Here is a 13,538-nt window from a genome sequence, read left to right as displayed (position 1 = left end):
AGCTGAACAGATCTTTTGGCAGTGAATAATCCCATACTCAGAAATATATTTATACTTGCTTGCTGTCACCCACACTTAAAACTTAACTTCTAGCCAAAGGGCACATATCTTATGTCTTGTTTATGAAGGAACCTAAGGACAGAAACTATTCAAAACTACAGATGGATAATATCTGATCTTAACTGCCTCCACCATCCTAAAAAAAAGAAGGAAAAAAAAAAAGAGAGAGAAAACAGCAAGAGAAAAATATCTTACTTTTGTTGATGGGTCAGTCTTCGTTATTTGTTTTGCCATAGGAAGGAGAGGTTAGGATGACAGCTGTTCATTACAATCCCATCTTCATTACATGAGCTTAACTCTGCTACTGGCTGGCTGGCCCATTTCTGCTAGCTTTAGCACAAAACAGTGCTCCTAAAAGCTCCTCCTCTCCACAGCATCTGTCTGGATACTACCCACAACAAGCAGAAACAAGGCTGTGTGCAGAGCCATTTAGGTGCTAAGAATAAGCTAGAATAGGGCAAACTATTAGAAGCAGAAATAAATGCTTTGGTGGCAAAGCCCAGGAGTTGGCAGTTAGAAGTGCAATGCCTACTGACACCATCAGCTTTACACATCATTCACATCTTTGAAACACTACAAATCAAAACGACAACATTCCTGATAGAAACAGTAGCTTAAATGATGCCTAAAAACTAAAAGACAAACTTTCAAAGCATACATCTCCTATGATACTGAGCAGCCCCAGCCACTCCCTATAATTAATGCAGTGTGTCCCAGCTGTGAAAGAGGAAGAAGAGGAGGAGCTACAGTTCATTATTTCCTACTACTATTTTAAAAGCCACCAATGAAGTGTCCACACAAGACATCGATATAACAAATGTAATGTACCTAAATATATGCAATTTCATTATGGATGAGTAAGAAAGCAACTGCTCACAGTAACCTACATAAAGTCAAAATACTCACCTATTCTCTGGCACCCAGAACAGCAGAGACTAATCTATCTTCTGTTCCCAGGAACACTGCCTATGGCAGATATTGTATCATTGCAAGTGCATATCTCAAATTACTGCAACTTATTCCTAGTGCAAATAATGTTGCTTCATAATTTATTTGCAATTTATAAGCTTGTGGGCAATATACCAGTATGTTCTTTTGGTCTAGACATGGATTCCTGAACAGACAACAATGAAGCAGTGAGACCAGACAAATAAAAGGAGAACAAAAGAGGGTCTAAACATTAGGCGTAAAATACATATACTAACATTTACTGTGGCGTACTCTCAGCTACTGATCAGCACGTTAACCTTATTTTCTCTGCATGATCGCTAAGTACTCTACTAAAATTAGGTCAGAAATTCAGATCAGATCAGCTGACTCAGCCCAGCAAGATCAGACAAAGGCTAGTTGCTTGTCTACCATCCTCACAATCCAATACAATGCATGCTTTATCCCCTTCAATTTACATTAGATCCATACATTTTTTCCCCACAATTAACCTATCAGAACTACACAGAATGAAACAGCAATCACACTCAAGGTGCATCAATGCTACTGAAGAAGCACAGCACAACATATTCTCAGTGATGCAAAATATAAAATAACATTATTTTTTTGTTAAAGTTCATTTTTCAGATCTTGTTTCTAAACTGCTGAAACTAATGCAGTGAACTTTTAAGTCATGCAGCATTGATTATCACATGTTTCAGGTAAATAACAGCTGCTTCAAAATAGTGTTTGCATGAATACCAGCACTGTATTAGAAAATAAAGTGCTTGTTAATTTGTTAATTTACATGAATATCCTACTTCACAAAGAGCCTCTGAACAATGAAATTGAATAGCTTATCAAAAATTAAATAATCAGACTAATGCAATTTTCAGTAGGTGCCAAAGACTTTCAGCTGCTTTATTTTCATTCAGGCAATTTCTTTATTCTGTGTTTGCTAGACACCCTCCACCCCTGTTCAAAGTCTACCCACTGTTAGTCCCAGAGGATGCCCCTGGTTGCTACAGAGATCGTTTCTGGTTGTTGGTAGTCTCTGGACTGTTAGCACAGTTATCACTGCACATGTGCACTAACTGCTATCTAGGACACACTATCAGGAATCAGGGAGAATATAAATACCCACCAAGATGAGGTTAAAACATAGGGAAATATTACAGAACAAAGAAGTAAACAATAATCCTACTTTACCTTTTTTGATTGCTGTTTTTCAATAGATGGGGTCTTGGATGAACCTGTGGAGGTTGCTACAGGGAGCAGACTTGACTGCCATCAGCCTAAGTGACATTATGACATCGTTGTTCCTTAGTCAAATCAGATGTTTTTCCTGGATTTGTTACTGCTTTTTGTTTTTACTAATCAAGAGTTGAGTTCTCCTACCCAAGTTCACACAGGGAATAGACAGGAAAAGGATAAAAAAGACATTTACTGACATTTCCTAGGGTGATTTCTTACTTGTTTTCTTAGAAGGGTATTGCCTTATAACTCAATACTGAGATAAGCCAAGAGGGAAGGGAGTGGAGAGTACCACCACAAACATGGCTTCCCACAGAAGAGTGCTACAGACAAGAATTGCTGGTGCCTCCAAGTCTCACATATGTATACACACACATGCTGTTCCTCAGAAAAACCCATGGTATTGTTGGGAATCTTCCTTATTTCCTGACATGTTCTCTGGGGAGCAGAGCTTTGTTCTCAAGAATTTCAATTCAACATGACCAAGAAATTTCAAGATTTGGCCTAAATCATCAACAAAAACAAAAAACTAAAAAATAGCAACACATAAAACAACCACAGTTTAGGAAATATTGGCACCACCATTCAAATTAGGTATAGAGAAGCTTAGCTACAGGAAGAAAGAGAACCAGATAGGTCCAAACTAAATAAATCTGCACACACTGTTTTACCTTATCAAATGAAGTTACCACCATAAGGACCAGGGAACTTATTCTTCCAGCAATTATAAATTAATTGAGAAGTGACATTTCAATAACATCCAAAATATTTGAAATTTTAATTGGAATTTATTTTCTTCAGTGGAGAAGAGCCAACTATTTATAAGGAGAAGGTGCTCTTCATCTCACTGCTTTAAAACACCAGCTTATTGACAGCAAACACTTTTATTTTACAGGGGAGAAATTCAGATTTTTCCTCTGCTTCATGTAACTGCATCTCAAATCCCCATTCCAGCAGACCCTACTTTTTCCTCTTGGAAATTCTACAATTTATGTAACAGTGTAGTAGTCAAAAGACAGAGAAGGAAGTTGATATAAACAGTTTTGTTTTATCTGCTAAAGGCACTCATATTTAACACAAACATTCCAGTCCTTGCTCCCAGGAACACAAAACAAGAATAGCAAGAATTGTACAAAATATATAAAACCCGCATAGATCAAAACAAAAAGCCAACCAAAAAAACAGCTACATTAATTTGCTGCAAAGAAAAATGCTTTTCCTCATTAAGTAATGCTTAGCACAGCTCCCGCTTCAAGCTACCTATCCCTTTGACTCTTTAATAGTTTGAATCCCTCTAAACATCACCCAGAAGGAAGTGACAAGATAACTAATCCCGAAGACACCAATATAAACATTGCATTAGCTCTCATTATTCACTTTAATTACACTTTAGTCTTATGTTCTCTACAGAATCCAAAATAGTGAAAATCCAGAAAATTCTACATCCTGGAATGTAAAGCAGCCACAATTTTGCCTTGCGGTCCTTCTCCTTCCCCCATCAAACTGTATGTGATTTTCTCTTTCAAACATTCCATCAAAATTACCAGACTACTGAGGCATTGATAGTGTTCACAGCACAGCATGTCTGTTATACCTGCATGTACAGTACCCAAGATATGGCATAAAATTAATCATTTGAACTGAAATATGGAAGATTCACACTGGGGGGAAAAATTCAAAGGACCTCCTATCAGTTTGAGCACAAGCCATTCATTTGCATATAAAAGTTTAGTGTATATATGGATGATGCATCTTTATCAAACAATTTGTCTATTTCCTCAAGATAGCTCAAATTTTTATGCATATGTGCACTTACACATATACATACGACTTCATATACAGGTATCTCTATATAGAGATATATATTCATCACACTGACCCCTTTTTTCATGTTTAAAAAGCTGCAGATTTTGTTGCTATCCACTGGCACAAGACACCGGGTCACGTGAGTGCTCCTCTCATTAGCTGTCTATTAAAATCAATTGAATTATTCAAGAAAAGCCATTATAGGGTTGTGCCCACAGGTGCAATATCCATTTTCTTTTAAAAGTATTGCATTATTCTTATTTTTATTACTTCAGAAAGCATAGAAGGGTGAGGAAATCATACATAACATGAAAGATTTGTTTTTAGAGAGCAGTTAGAGAGCTTTGAAAATTTATCATATTTGAAATATCAACCCAAAGAGAATCTGTTCTCATCTGCGAAGCTGCCTTATCTTGCAATGGTACATCCTTGAACAAAGTAGACATTGTCCTTCTGTTCCAAATACCTAAATTTCCTGTGACAAATCACACCTGCGACGATGCCACACGTGCTCCAAACCAATACATTTTGGTGGGAATACTCTCTTCTATTGAGGAGGACCATTCAACACTGCCTCTACGCAATACAATAAATATGCATCAGCAGCCTGAAACTCGCCAATGGGCTATACTGCTTTTACCAGGAAGCAGCTGGAAGTCAACTCATCTACACATTTTTACAATTGCTGACATTATGAACGTTTTGCTGTTCATTAACTCTGCCAGACCACTAATATTTTTATCAAAATATTTACCGTTTTATTGCTTCTTCTTGTTTTCGGCGTTTTTCGCTCTTTTCTTTCAAGTAAGCCAGGTTTGTTTCATTCCTCATGCGATCATTCTCTCGAGCAATGTCTGATGCATTCTGTATAACCAAGCCATCATAGGCCTTCATCCCCATATCTTCAATATACTGGAGAAAAGCGCCCAAAGTGACCTCCTCCTTATTAGAACTCATCATCTTGCAGGAGATAATGAACAAAGGAAAGTAATATTTCCTGCGGGATGAAAAAACACATAGTACCTTAATCAGTGGGAAAAAAACTAATGGTTTATGACAGTGAGATTGTATCAGTTGTAATTGACATCTCTGTAAGAGAACTTTTACACTTTCTTCTGTCTAAAGAATAATAAACAAAGCAAATGTGAACACAGAACTATACAGAATGTTTCCTTCCCTGAATCTCGGTTTGAATTGAAAAGGCTTCCAATGACAATGGGTCCTTTTTACAATTTAGGTAAAGCCTTTCCAAAGCAGATCATCAGATAACATTCCTATTCTGCAGGATATTAAAAAAACAAAACAAAACAAAACAAAACAAAACAAAAAAAAAAACGAAGGAGGAAAATACTGTTCCATGTTTTAGAATAAAAAAGAATAGTAATAATTTTGGTTCAAAAATAATGGTTCAAAACATAGAAATAAGTATTGTTTCCTATATATCTTAATAGCATGGAAAGAAAAGCCCCTGGGTCATCTGCTCCTCAGCACCTTATTAGCTTGAACTCCAAGAATGGACATGAAAACTCAGCTCTACTGGGACCTTCAGACATGTGAAGCATTTGAATTCTTCAAGCTTCCATGAGTATTTCCTCTACAGGTGTGACATATACTGATTCACAGCACCCCCAGTCAAGCAGCATGGAGCAGACACGCTTGGATCCCCAGCTCACTCCTGCCTCTATGGCAGACAGCCTAAAACCTCTCAAAAGCTCTCCCAGCAGACATCCTGGGAGTCATAAGAACCCCCAGAGTACAAACATCAGTAAATACTACAGATGGCTAAAGGCAAGGTAAAATTAAAAGAAACATATTGTCCAGGTGAATTCCATGTAACTGGATTAAGGTATTGTTATGTCAGTAAAGCAGAATGTTAAAAAGCAGAAATATACGATCTTGTTGTGCTTTCCTGCTTTAAAGTACTGAGACATTTGGATCTTGAATGGCAATGTCCCTGCACACCAAGGGGGGGTGGGGGTGGGGGGGGTAGCACTTTACAGAAGCAGGCTTGATTCAGTGTTTGAGTGACACAACAGTAGTCTGGGCAGCTGAATGCAGCTCTCCAAGGCACGCCTGCTCTTTGCATCCCTCCCTTCTGCAAAAAAGATGGTGTGACTTCTCGGAATATGCCTGAGAACTATGCCAGCACTGCAACTCTAAGTGATCTTATTCAATATGCAATGAGTAACCTGTCTGCACACTGTTTTTAAGGGCAGAGACCTTGCGTATCAAGCATCAAATTTCCTTCTTCATTTCTTAGAATACTTGTAACATTTATCACATGGATGGTTAGGCAAAATTCTGATCAGGATAGGCTCTGTAAGATTCTAGCTACAATCACTGCCGGCCTTCAGAAACAGCCCTGAACATGAGAACAAAATGTTCTTACATCCACAATGTAAGCAGCCTGCAGGGCATATGAATGGTAGGGAAACATTTCCACTCTTTTCTCCATATTTTTAATTATTTGAAGTGGCAATGGCAAAAAGCTAATTTTAGACAGTTACTGATTAATGTGAACACAAGCAAATTACTTCCCTTGTTTTCCACTTTTCTATATCCAAATTGTTTCTGTTCAGTGCTAAGTGTTAAAACCATGAGGATTCAGAGGATGAGAAGGGTCTGTTACTATCATCTCCTCTGCCTCCCAGGACAATCTCTTCTATCATCTGGGCCTTCACACAAGCACAAGACTGATGATCAGGGTCATCAGATTGAACTTAATGTACTTCCAGGCAAGGGTATATGTATCTTCAACTAATCCCTGCAGGGTAAAATCAGGGAAGAGGTCTTAGCACCATCCAAATGTGAATGTATGCTATTTCACACAGCTCTCACACTGGACGTGGCTAGAATTCCTTTGGGTTGAAATACACATCAAGCCATCATACATGTTCACTGTACATTGCCCAGTATCTACAAAGGAGTGAATTGGGAAGCTGACATTACAATAAACTAAACAGATTAAACCAATGCCAGTCATGCTTGAGTAGACATCTTTTCAGACCAGTTCTTAAACTTTCTGATCTAGAAAATAATTCCAGGCACTAGAGTCACTACCTGGGCAATGAGGCCTGCCTGATTAAAAACAACACTTGTGGCTATAACTCCATAGCCTCCATACTTCTCAAATGGTACCTTATCTTCATGGTTGAACTCTAGGCCATTTCTTCAGTACACCTTTATTTTTATTAATTTTCCATTTTCACTTCTAGTAAGGTACAGATTCTTCATGGGTTATACACCGAATAACATTCAGATAAAACTGTAAAATAGAAATCCCACTGTAGTGACCGTAATGGTAATTTTGCAATTGGTTTCTCTAAATACTAGATTTTACACCTGAAATATAGTATGAAATTTTATCCTGAAGATAACTTCAGGGCCTTTAGTAAACACAGGTCAGATCCACCTTACTAAAAAACCAAGAACTTCTACTTTACATCCTCTTTTACATGACTGCCTTTTTTTCCTTTTTCTTCCATGCTTCTCCTTTTCTTGAGAAGTCTAGAATGAATGACACTTGAGGATATACCTAATCTTCTTTTATTCTAAGTGCATTTATATAGAAGAACATTAATACCAAGGTCATTCTAATTTGAAATTGTTTAAAACAAACAAGTTTCTGGTCAGTGAATATAGTATAGAAAATATTTGTTCATCTGTGTAACAACTATTGCAAAATTCATGCAGAATGCCAAAAATCTGCATGATATTTAATAAATAGATTGTGATGTATTCTTTGCCCCATGGGGACAAATAGGGAGTCCAAACCTGCAAAACTGCAGAGCATAACTGCAGCTATTGAACCACTCTTGCAACAGGCAATGCCTGCATGCTCGTGACACTAAATTCATCTCAAGGCACTCCTGAAGGACCTGTCCTGGGATGCTGAGAGGGTTCAAATACTTGAGGTGATTCAACTGTGAAAAGCATCTATACCAGTAGCAAGCATTTTCTGAAACAAAAACTGCATACATCCCCCACACAGGGCATTTTATAACCTCATTGCATTTACTATCTGAAGGTTGCGTATGCAGTGCTTAAAGAGGGAATAAAATTGCAAACAGCTGGGACAAAAAGCTTGACTAATTACCATAAACATTTAAAAAATATTAGTATTCCTTACATAGCACACTCTGATCAATTTATTTTGTTTTTCCTCTACTGGTAGCAGTGCCACATCAGAGTGCCACTCACCCCAGTAAGTTTGCTTTCTAACTGCAATACATTACAATCAAAACATGTGGCCTATCAAGTCACATGCATCATTGGTTTGCCACCCTGCTCAGGAAATGCTGATTGCAAGCAGCACTGATCAACTCCTGATCAAAGGTTCTGCTTGCTGCTGTACTCAGGCAGTGAGCAATTCCTAACCATCTGTCAGGGCAGATACAAGTACAAGCAAATGTTCTGAGTACATTTATATTTGATTAAAAATATGCAAATAGAAGTTGTTAAATATGTAATGTGAGCCGTAGGTGAGGCACCACCATTTTGGTAACCCTAATATGCACACTGCAGTCAGATATTTTAGTAATTAGTTACAAGGATCATGCAGGGTCACCTCTGTATTTGCAGTCAAATTGGTTTTAGTCCGTTTTGATTACTGGAACAAATATATGCTGGAAAATTATAACTGGGAGTTGCTCTGCTTGGGAAATTCTGAAGAATCAGGAGGAGATGATACTGCAGAGGATGAAAAGCTGTGATTTCAGCTCTGAAGTCAACATACTGAGAAGTCAACAGAAATTCACAGAAGGAAGTTTGTTGCAAGCGTTCAGTGAACAATGAACACTATTTGAAATTCTCCTGAATGCAGGGACACACATAAAGAGTTCTCCAACACATTCACCACTTAAAGACTGTGCTAACACTTTGTGAAACCTCAGTGAGAAAAAGTAGTCATGCTCATTGTCACCTGACTCTCCAGCTGTCCACAAATGGAGTTTCACACACCTCCACCTGTAGCTTAATCTTTGTGTTCTAAGTTATTTACTAGGGCTTCTACAATCATGGGAACTCTAGGCATGTTCTAACAAGTAAATGCCAGGTGACTGGATAATCCCACACTGAATAATCCTACATTTATTACATCATTGTGTAATGGTTCTTTCAATGCCATCATGTTTATTAAAAATAACACAGATGACTTAAAACATCAAATGTTTTGTAATCAAGTTTTATAGCAAGTATAGCCACTCTGGGAAAGATACTGGGACTTAACCAACCAGAAGAAGTCTCTGGCAATATAATCTTTTTCTGTTATTCAGGAAGGTAGAAGTCCTCAAAGTCAAAGTACCGCCACTTTCCTCCTTCCAAATCAGACATTGCAAGCTGCTCTGTGCTGCTTTGCAGCTGTCTTTCCTGTGCAATCAGCTGGAGTAAAGCAAGCAAGATTTTTGTGGGTTCCCCCACCCAGCCAGTACATCTGGCTTTCTAGCAAGAGCAAAGAAACTCACTACTGGTTTCGCCTAGAAATGTTTACATAAGTGAATTCAAGATTTTTTTTAATTATTTTTTTTTCTTTTTAAATGAACCAGATGCCAATTCTATGAAAGAATAAAGAGCAGTGCTTTACAAGACTGTTACATACCTTACTTTTAATGTAACTATGAGCTCTGATATCAAACATACAGCTTCTTGGTCAAAACCAAAAGCAAGCCCTCTTCACGTGATCAGTGAGCAAAGATAATGAATTCATAATACAAGAAGCAATTGACCTAATATTACAATAACACAGCAGTGCTACATGGTAGCATTCAGATATGTGGTTTTTCCTCTTATTCACATGAAGATCTCCAAAATATCAGTTGGTTTTCAGCATGCATGAAAGCCATAAGCTGCAGCTGTGCTGCATTGAAAATTGACAATGCTGACATTAAACTGAAGGAGCTTTTTGAAGTAATGACAAAGGCACTGATTGCCTTCTTCCTAAACCAGAAGGAATTTTTTTTGTGTTGTTCTTCTGACACAAAAGAACAGAGCACTGTAACATAAGAGTGGGGTTGCCTAAAGTCCTGAGCCCAGCCCTTGATTTGTAAGCAGCCTACACACCTCTCCAGTCCTGCCCATCTCTCTGCCAGAATCTCTACCTCTCTCTGAGAATGCAAATTCACTTTCAAATTACCCGTCATTTCCTCCACTAAATGTAATATTTCCAGGAGGATCGGTCATTCAGCCCTCAAGTTTGTGTTGTTGCATTATAGTTGCTTGTAAGGCATTAAAAGCAAAGTAGACAAGCCATATCCAATTTTCACAAGCTGCTGACCACAGCAGTGCTAATAAGAACCTAATGGCATCGGGTATACAAAGAATATGAAGAATGCAATGAAGAAAAAAAAAGTCAGTGATGGAAAAACATACTAGAGACTGCTTTCCAGAACTCTTTAAACAGTCTCTTATAATAACTGTGCCTTACACCAACTGAGCTTTGAAATATCCAAACAGTTGTATGTCATGAGACAAATTTCTAAGGTATGCTTTTTAGAGCTGCATTCCCTGCTTGTTTTTAATAATTATCCAGCATTACTATTTTCACTCAGTGATGCACTAAGCTCTCTCAGAAAATAGAGACCTTTGAAATAGTCTGCAAGTTTCCTGCTATGTATCACTTGACAAGTTTTTAATGCATGCATTTAAAGAAAACAAAATGCTGCATTCACTAGGAAGGACAAAATATACCCCTGTATTTTGACCAGGGTTACAGGGTTACCTCATCCTTATTATACTGCACAGCATGAATTCTAGCACCTGAGTGAAATCACTGAAGCTAAGTAGTGCTAAGCCCTTCACTTAGAGAGGTTAAAAGTGGCTCCTTCAGTAAAATGAGAATGCTATTGCATAGTATTAAGGAAGTAGTCCATTTCTACAAGCAACACACCCTAAACAGGGGAAAGTTATTCTCCCTACAGTTTTAAGAACAAAAAAATAAAATAAAATAAAATAAAATAAAAAAAAATATCTCGAGCTTTGAATTTTGGATCCATTGCTAGTCTTTTTGAAAAGGAAAAAGGTCTCAGCTAACAATGACTCCTCCATGAATCTAGAATGTAAAGAACTTTACTTTGCAATAAGGCAATACTTCTATCTCTTTTATCCCTGGAGGAAAATAAAGCTTCCTTTTAAGCACATGGACATTGGACAATTACAAAACCAGATTCAGAATGGCCAGCACTTAAGTGCGATTATGACATTTTGCCATCCCACTATTATGAGGAAGACTTACGAACAAGAAGAAAAAGGCATGCAGAGGGACATATTCACACATATTCCATACGCAAACTGGAGAGCATTTGAACTCAGAAGACTGAGCTTCTTGCTGATGGATATATTTTTTTTCCTTAGGAAAACGAAATGGAGATTTCACTACCACCAGCATCATACTAAGATGCTGTAAAATATTAAAGATGCAGTGGGTTTGATAAGTAACTAACAGATGATAGGAATTATTTTGGTTAATTCATCAGAAAATAGCAGAGAATTCTTTTGATTATTTAACAGCGCCTCTTACCAACAACAAAAAAATCCACCTGCAAAATATCTCTATTATAAGCACAATCAACATGTGAAGAGCACAAGAACAGTCAAATAGACTTCAGCTTTTACTTTAGCAATGGCTTGATTAATACTTCTCTAAAATAACATGCAAGTTCATCATTACATATTGCAAGTACTCATTATTTCATTTTGTAAGTACAATTATTTTTTCATTTTTATTAGCATGCTCATTTTTGAAACAGAATTTTAAAAAACATGTACGTACCAAAATGTAAGTCCACGAGGACCACTAAGTGCAATATTCAAAGGTGACTTTTGGCTGTAAAAGCCCTTTCCTGTGGTTATCTCAGTGCAGTTGGAAGGGATATTTCAGCACCATAAGAAACAGATTTGCAGTTAGGCTGAGTGTTTTTATTTTATTTTTTTTTTCTTCAGTTAAAGTGCATTAAATCTCGTCAGCAAAATTGCCCAGATTGTAGAATTCGGCATCACTGTAAGTCAGCATTACATTACAGATCTTCTTAACATATGATTAAAATGGCATGTAAAGTTTGGCTTAAAAAAAAAAAAAAAAAAAAAAAAAAAAGGCAAGAGAAGGACAGGTGCTTGCTTCTTTAAATCCACATTCAGAGAAGAGAGGGTACAGATAATAGGAGGGCAGAAACAACACCCTGCTTTGAGGTCCAGCAGAGAAGAAACTGGATGATTTTTACCCACTTCATAACACAGAAGATTACAGCACCATCATATGCAGTAAGACAGAGACTGCTAAGGTGCCTCATTTGAATATGTTCTGTGGAGACAAAAAGAAATGAACATAAGGAGTGGAAAATATCCTATCCAAATGGCTTCTTGCAGCGGGAAAGACGCTCACGCTCTCATTGCCACTTAGATATAGAAGGTCTGAAGCAGTCTAGCTTGTGGCATCGTCTCTCTCTTTCTCTCTCTCTCTCTCCCCCCCGTGACTACAGGCAGGCTTGCTCTCTCCAGCTGCCTCAGTCTGTTGATGCTGCTGTTGATTAATCAGGGATTCTCAAACAAAGAGCAAGCCTACCTTCGGGTGCGAGCAGGACTGCGGGGCTCCGCGGCGGCTGCAATCCGGCTGCCGAGCCGCCCCGCGCAGCCGGCATTGCTAGCACCTCGGACAGCTCCGCCGCGCCGGGCCCATCGCGGGGCCGAGCTCCTCTGGGCAGCGGCCTTATCTCCGCCGCACTGGAGGCTGATTAGCAAGTAATCCGGTGGGAAAAAGATCTGCGTGAACAGCACTGTAGCGTTTAGTCTATAGGGAGGAAAGAATATGAAGCAACACCCCTCCCCCTCCCTCCCCCTCCTTTCCCCTTCCCCAAAAAAAGAAATTATTCTTCCACCAAGAATGTGTTAACCTTTAGCCCATGATATGGCTCAAGGAAATGAGCGGCCACTTAAAAAGGACCATCTGAGCCTCAGTTTGATACCTCATATTGATGTATCTTTTGCACTCACCCTCACTGAAAAGCAGTGCAAGGCGCACAATTACTGCTGACGCAGATTAGGCTGCTGCTTGGGGAAGGAGGGGAGGAGCTTCTTAACCTCACCAAAACAACCTCCCACCACCTGCTCCCATTGCATGAGAACAAAACTACGCTCCTCGGACAGAATGAGCGTGACATTTACACTGCTTTGCTTATGCTGATAAAAGATGTACACTCTGGAATGAAGTATTTTGTTTGAAAAGCATCCAGGATGAAGCTACGCAGTTTTATGCTCATCGAAAATTTGTAAGCTCAGTGCTTTGGAGGAAAACATTCCCTTTTTTCTGAACTGGAAATCTGTGTTACAGCTCCTCCTTTCAGAATACATGCAGTTTTGCTTTCTCACCCCTAAACCCACAGCATGTACACAAAGCAAAAGCATTAACTCCCTGCATAAAAGCCAGAAAAAGGGAGCTGTCTGGATGTGCACACCCTGTTTCATTTTGTTCCGTCTCCTTCTCAAGTTACAGGCATATTTCT

At 38.5% G+C, this 13,538-nt stretch overlaps 1 protein-coding gene across 4 annotated transcripts in view; it reads right to left on the bottom strand.

The window, feature by feature from the left end:
- The window catches only part of NYAP2 (neuronal tyrosine-phosphorylated phosphoinositide-3-kinase adaptor 2), a 130,245-nt gene extending 117,149 nt beyond the window's left edge, over nucleotides 1–13,096 (bottom strand). Inside the window, exons 1-3 of one of the 4 annotated variants that reach the window (XM_015871427.2) lie at nucleotides 13,030–13,096; nucleotides 11,813–12,340; nucleotides 4,802–5,044 (exon numbers count right to left, since the gene is read on the bottom strand). In XM_015871427.2, coding sequence (XP_015726913.1) covers nucleotides 4,802–5,007 — 206 coding nt within the window. In that variant the 5' untranslated portion in view covers nucleotides 5,008–5,044; nucleotides 11,813–12,340; nucleotides 13,030–13,096. Of the gene's footprint in view, nucleotides 1–255; nucleotides 367–4,801; nucleotides 5,045–11,812; nucleotides 12,341–12,601; nucleotides 12,863–13,029 lie in introns of those variants that run through there. The other 3 variants (XM_015871426.2, XM_015871429.2, XM_015871428.2) reach the window with 3 other exon arrangements.
- Between the last annotated feature and the right edge of the window lie 442 nt (nucleotides 13,097–13,538).

Source organism: Coturnix japonica, chromosome 9 (genome assembly GCF_001577835.2).
Source record: "Coturnix japonica isolate 7356 chromosome 9, Coturnix japonica 2.1, whole genome shotgun sequence".
NCBI classification, from domain to species: domain Eukaryota; kingdom Metazoa; phylum Chordata; class Aves; order Galliformes; family Phasianidae; genus Coturnix; species Coturnix japonica.
This window is presented reverse-complemented; position numbering and strand designations above follow the sequence as displayed.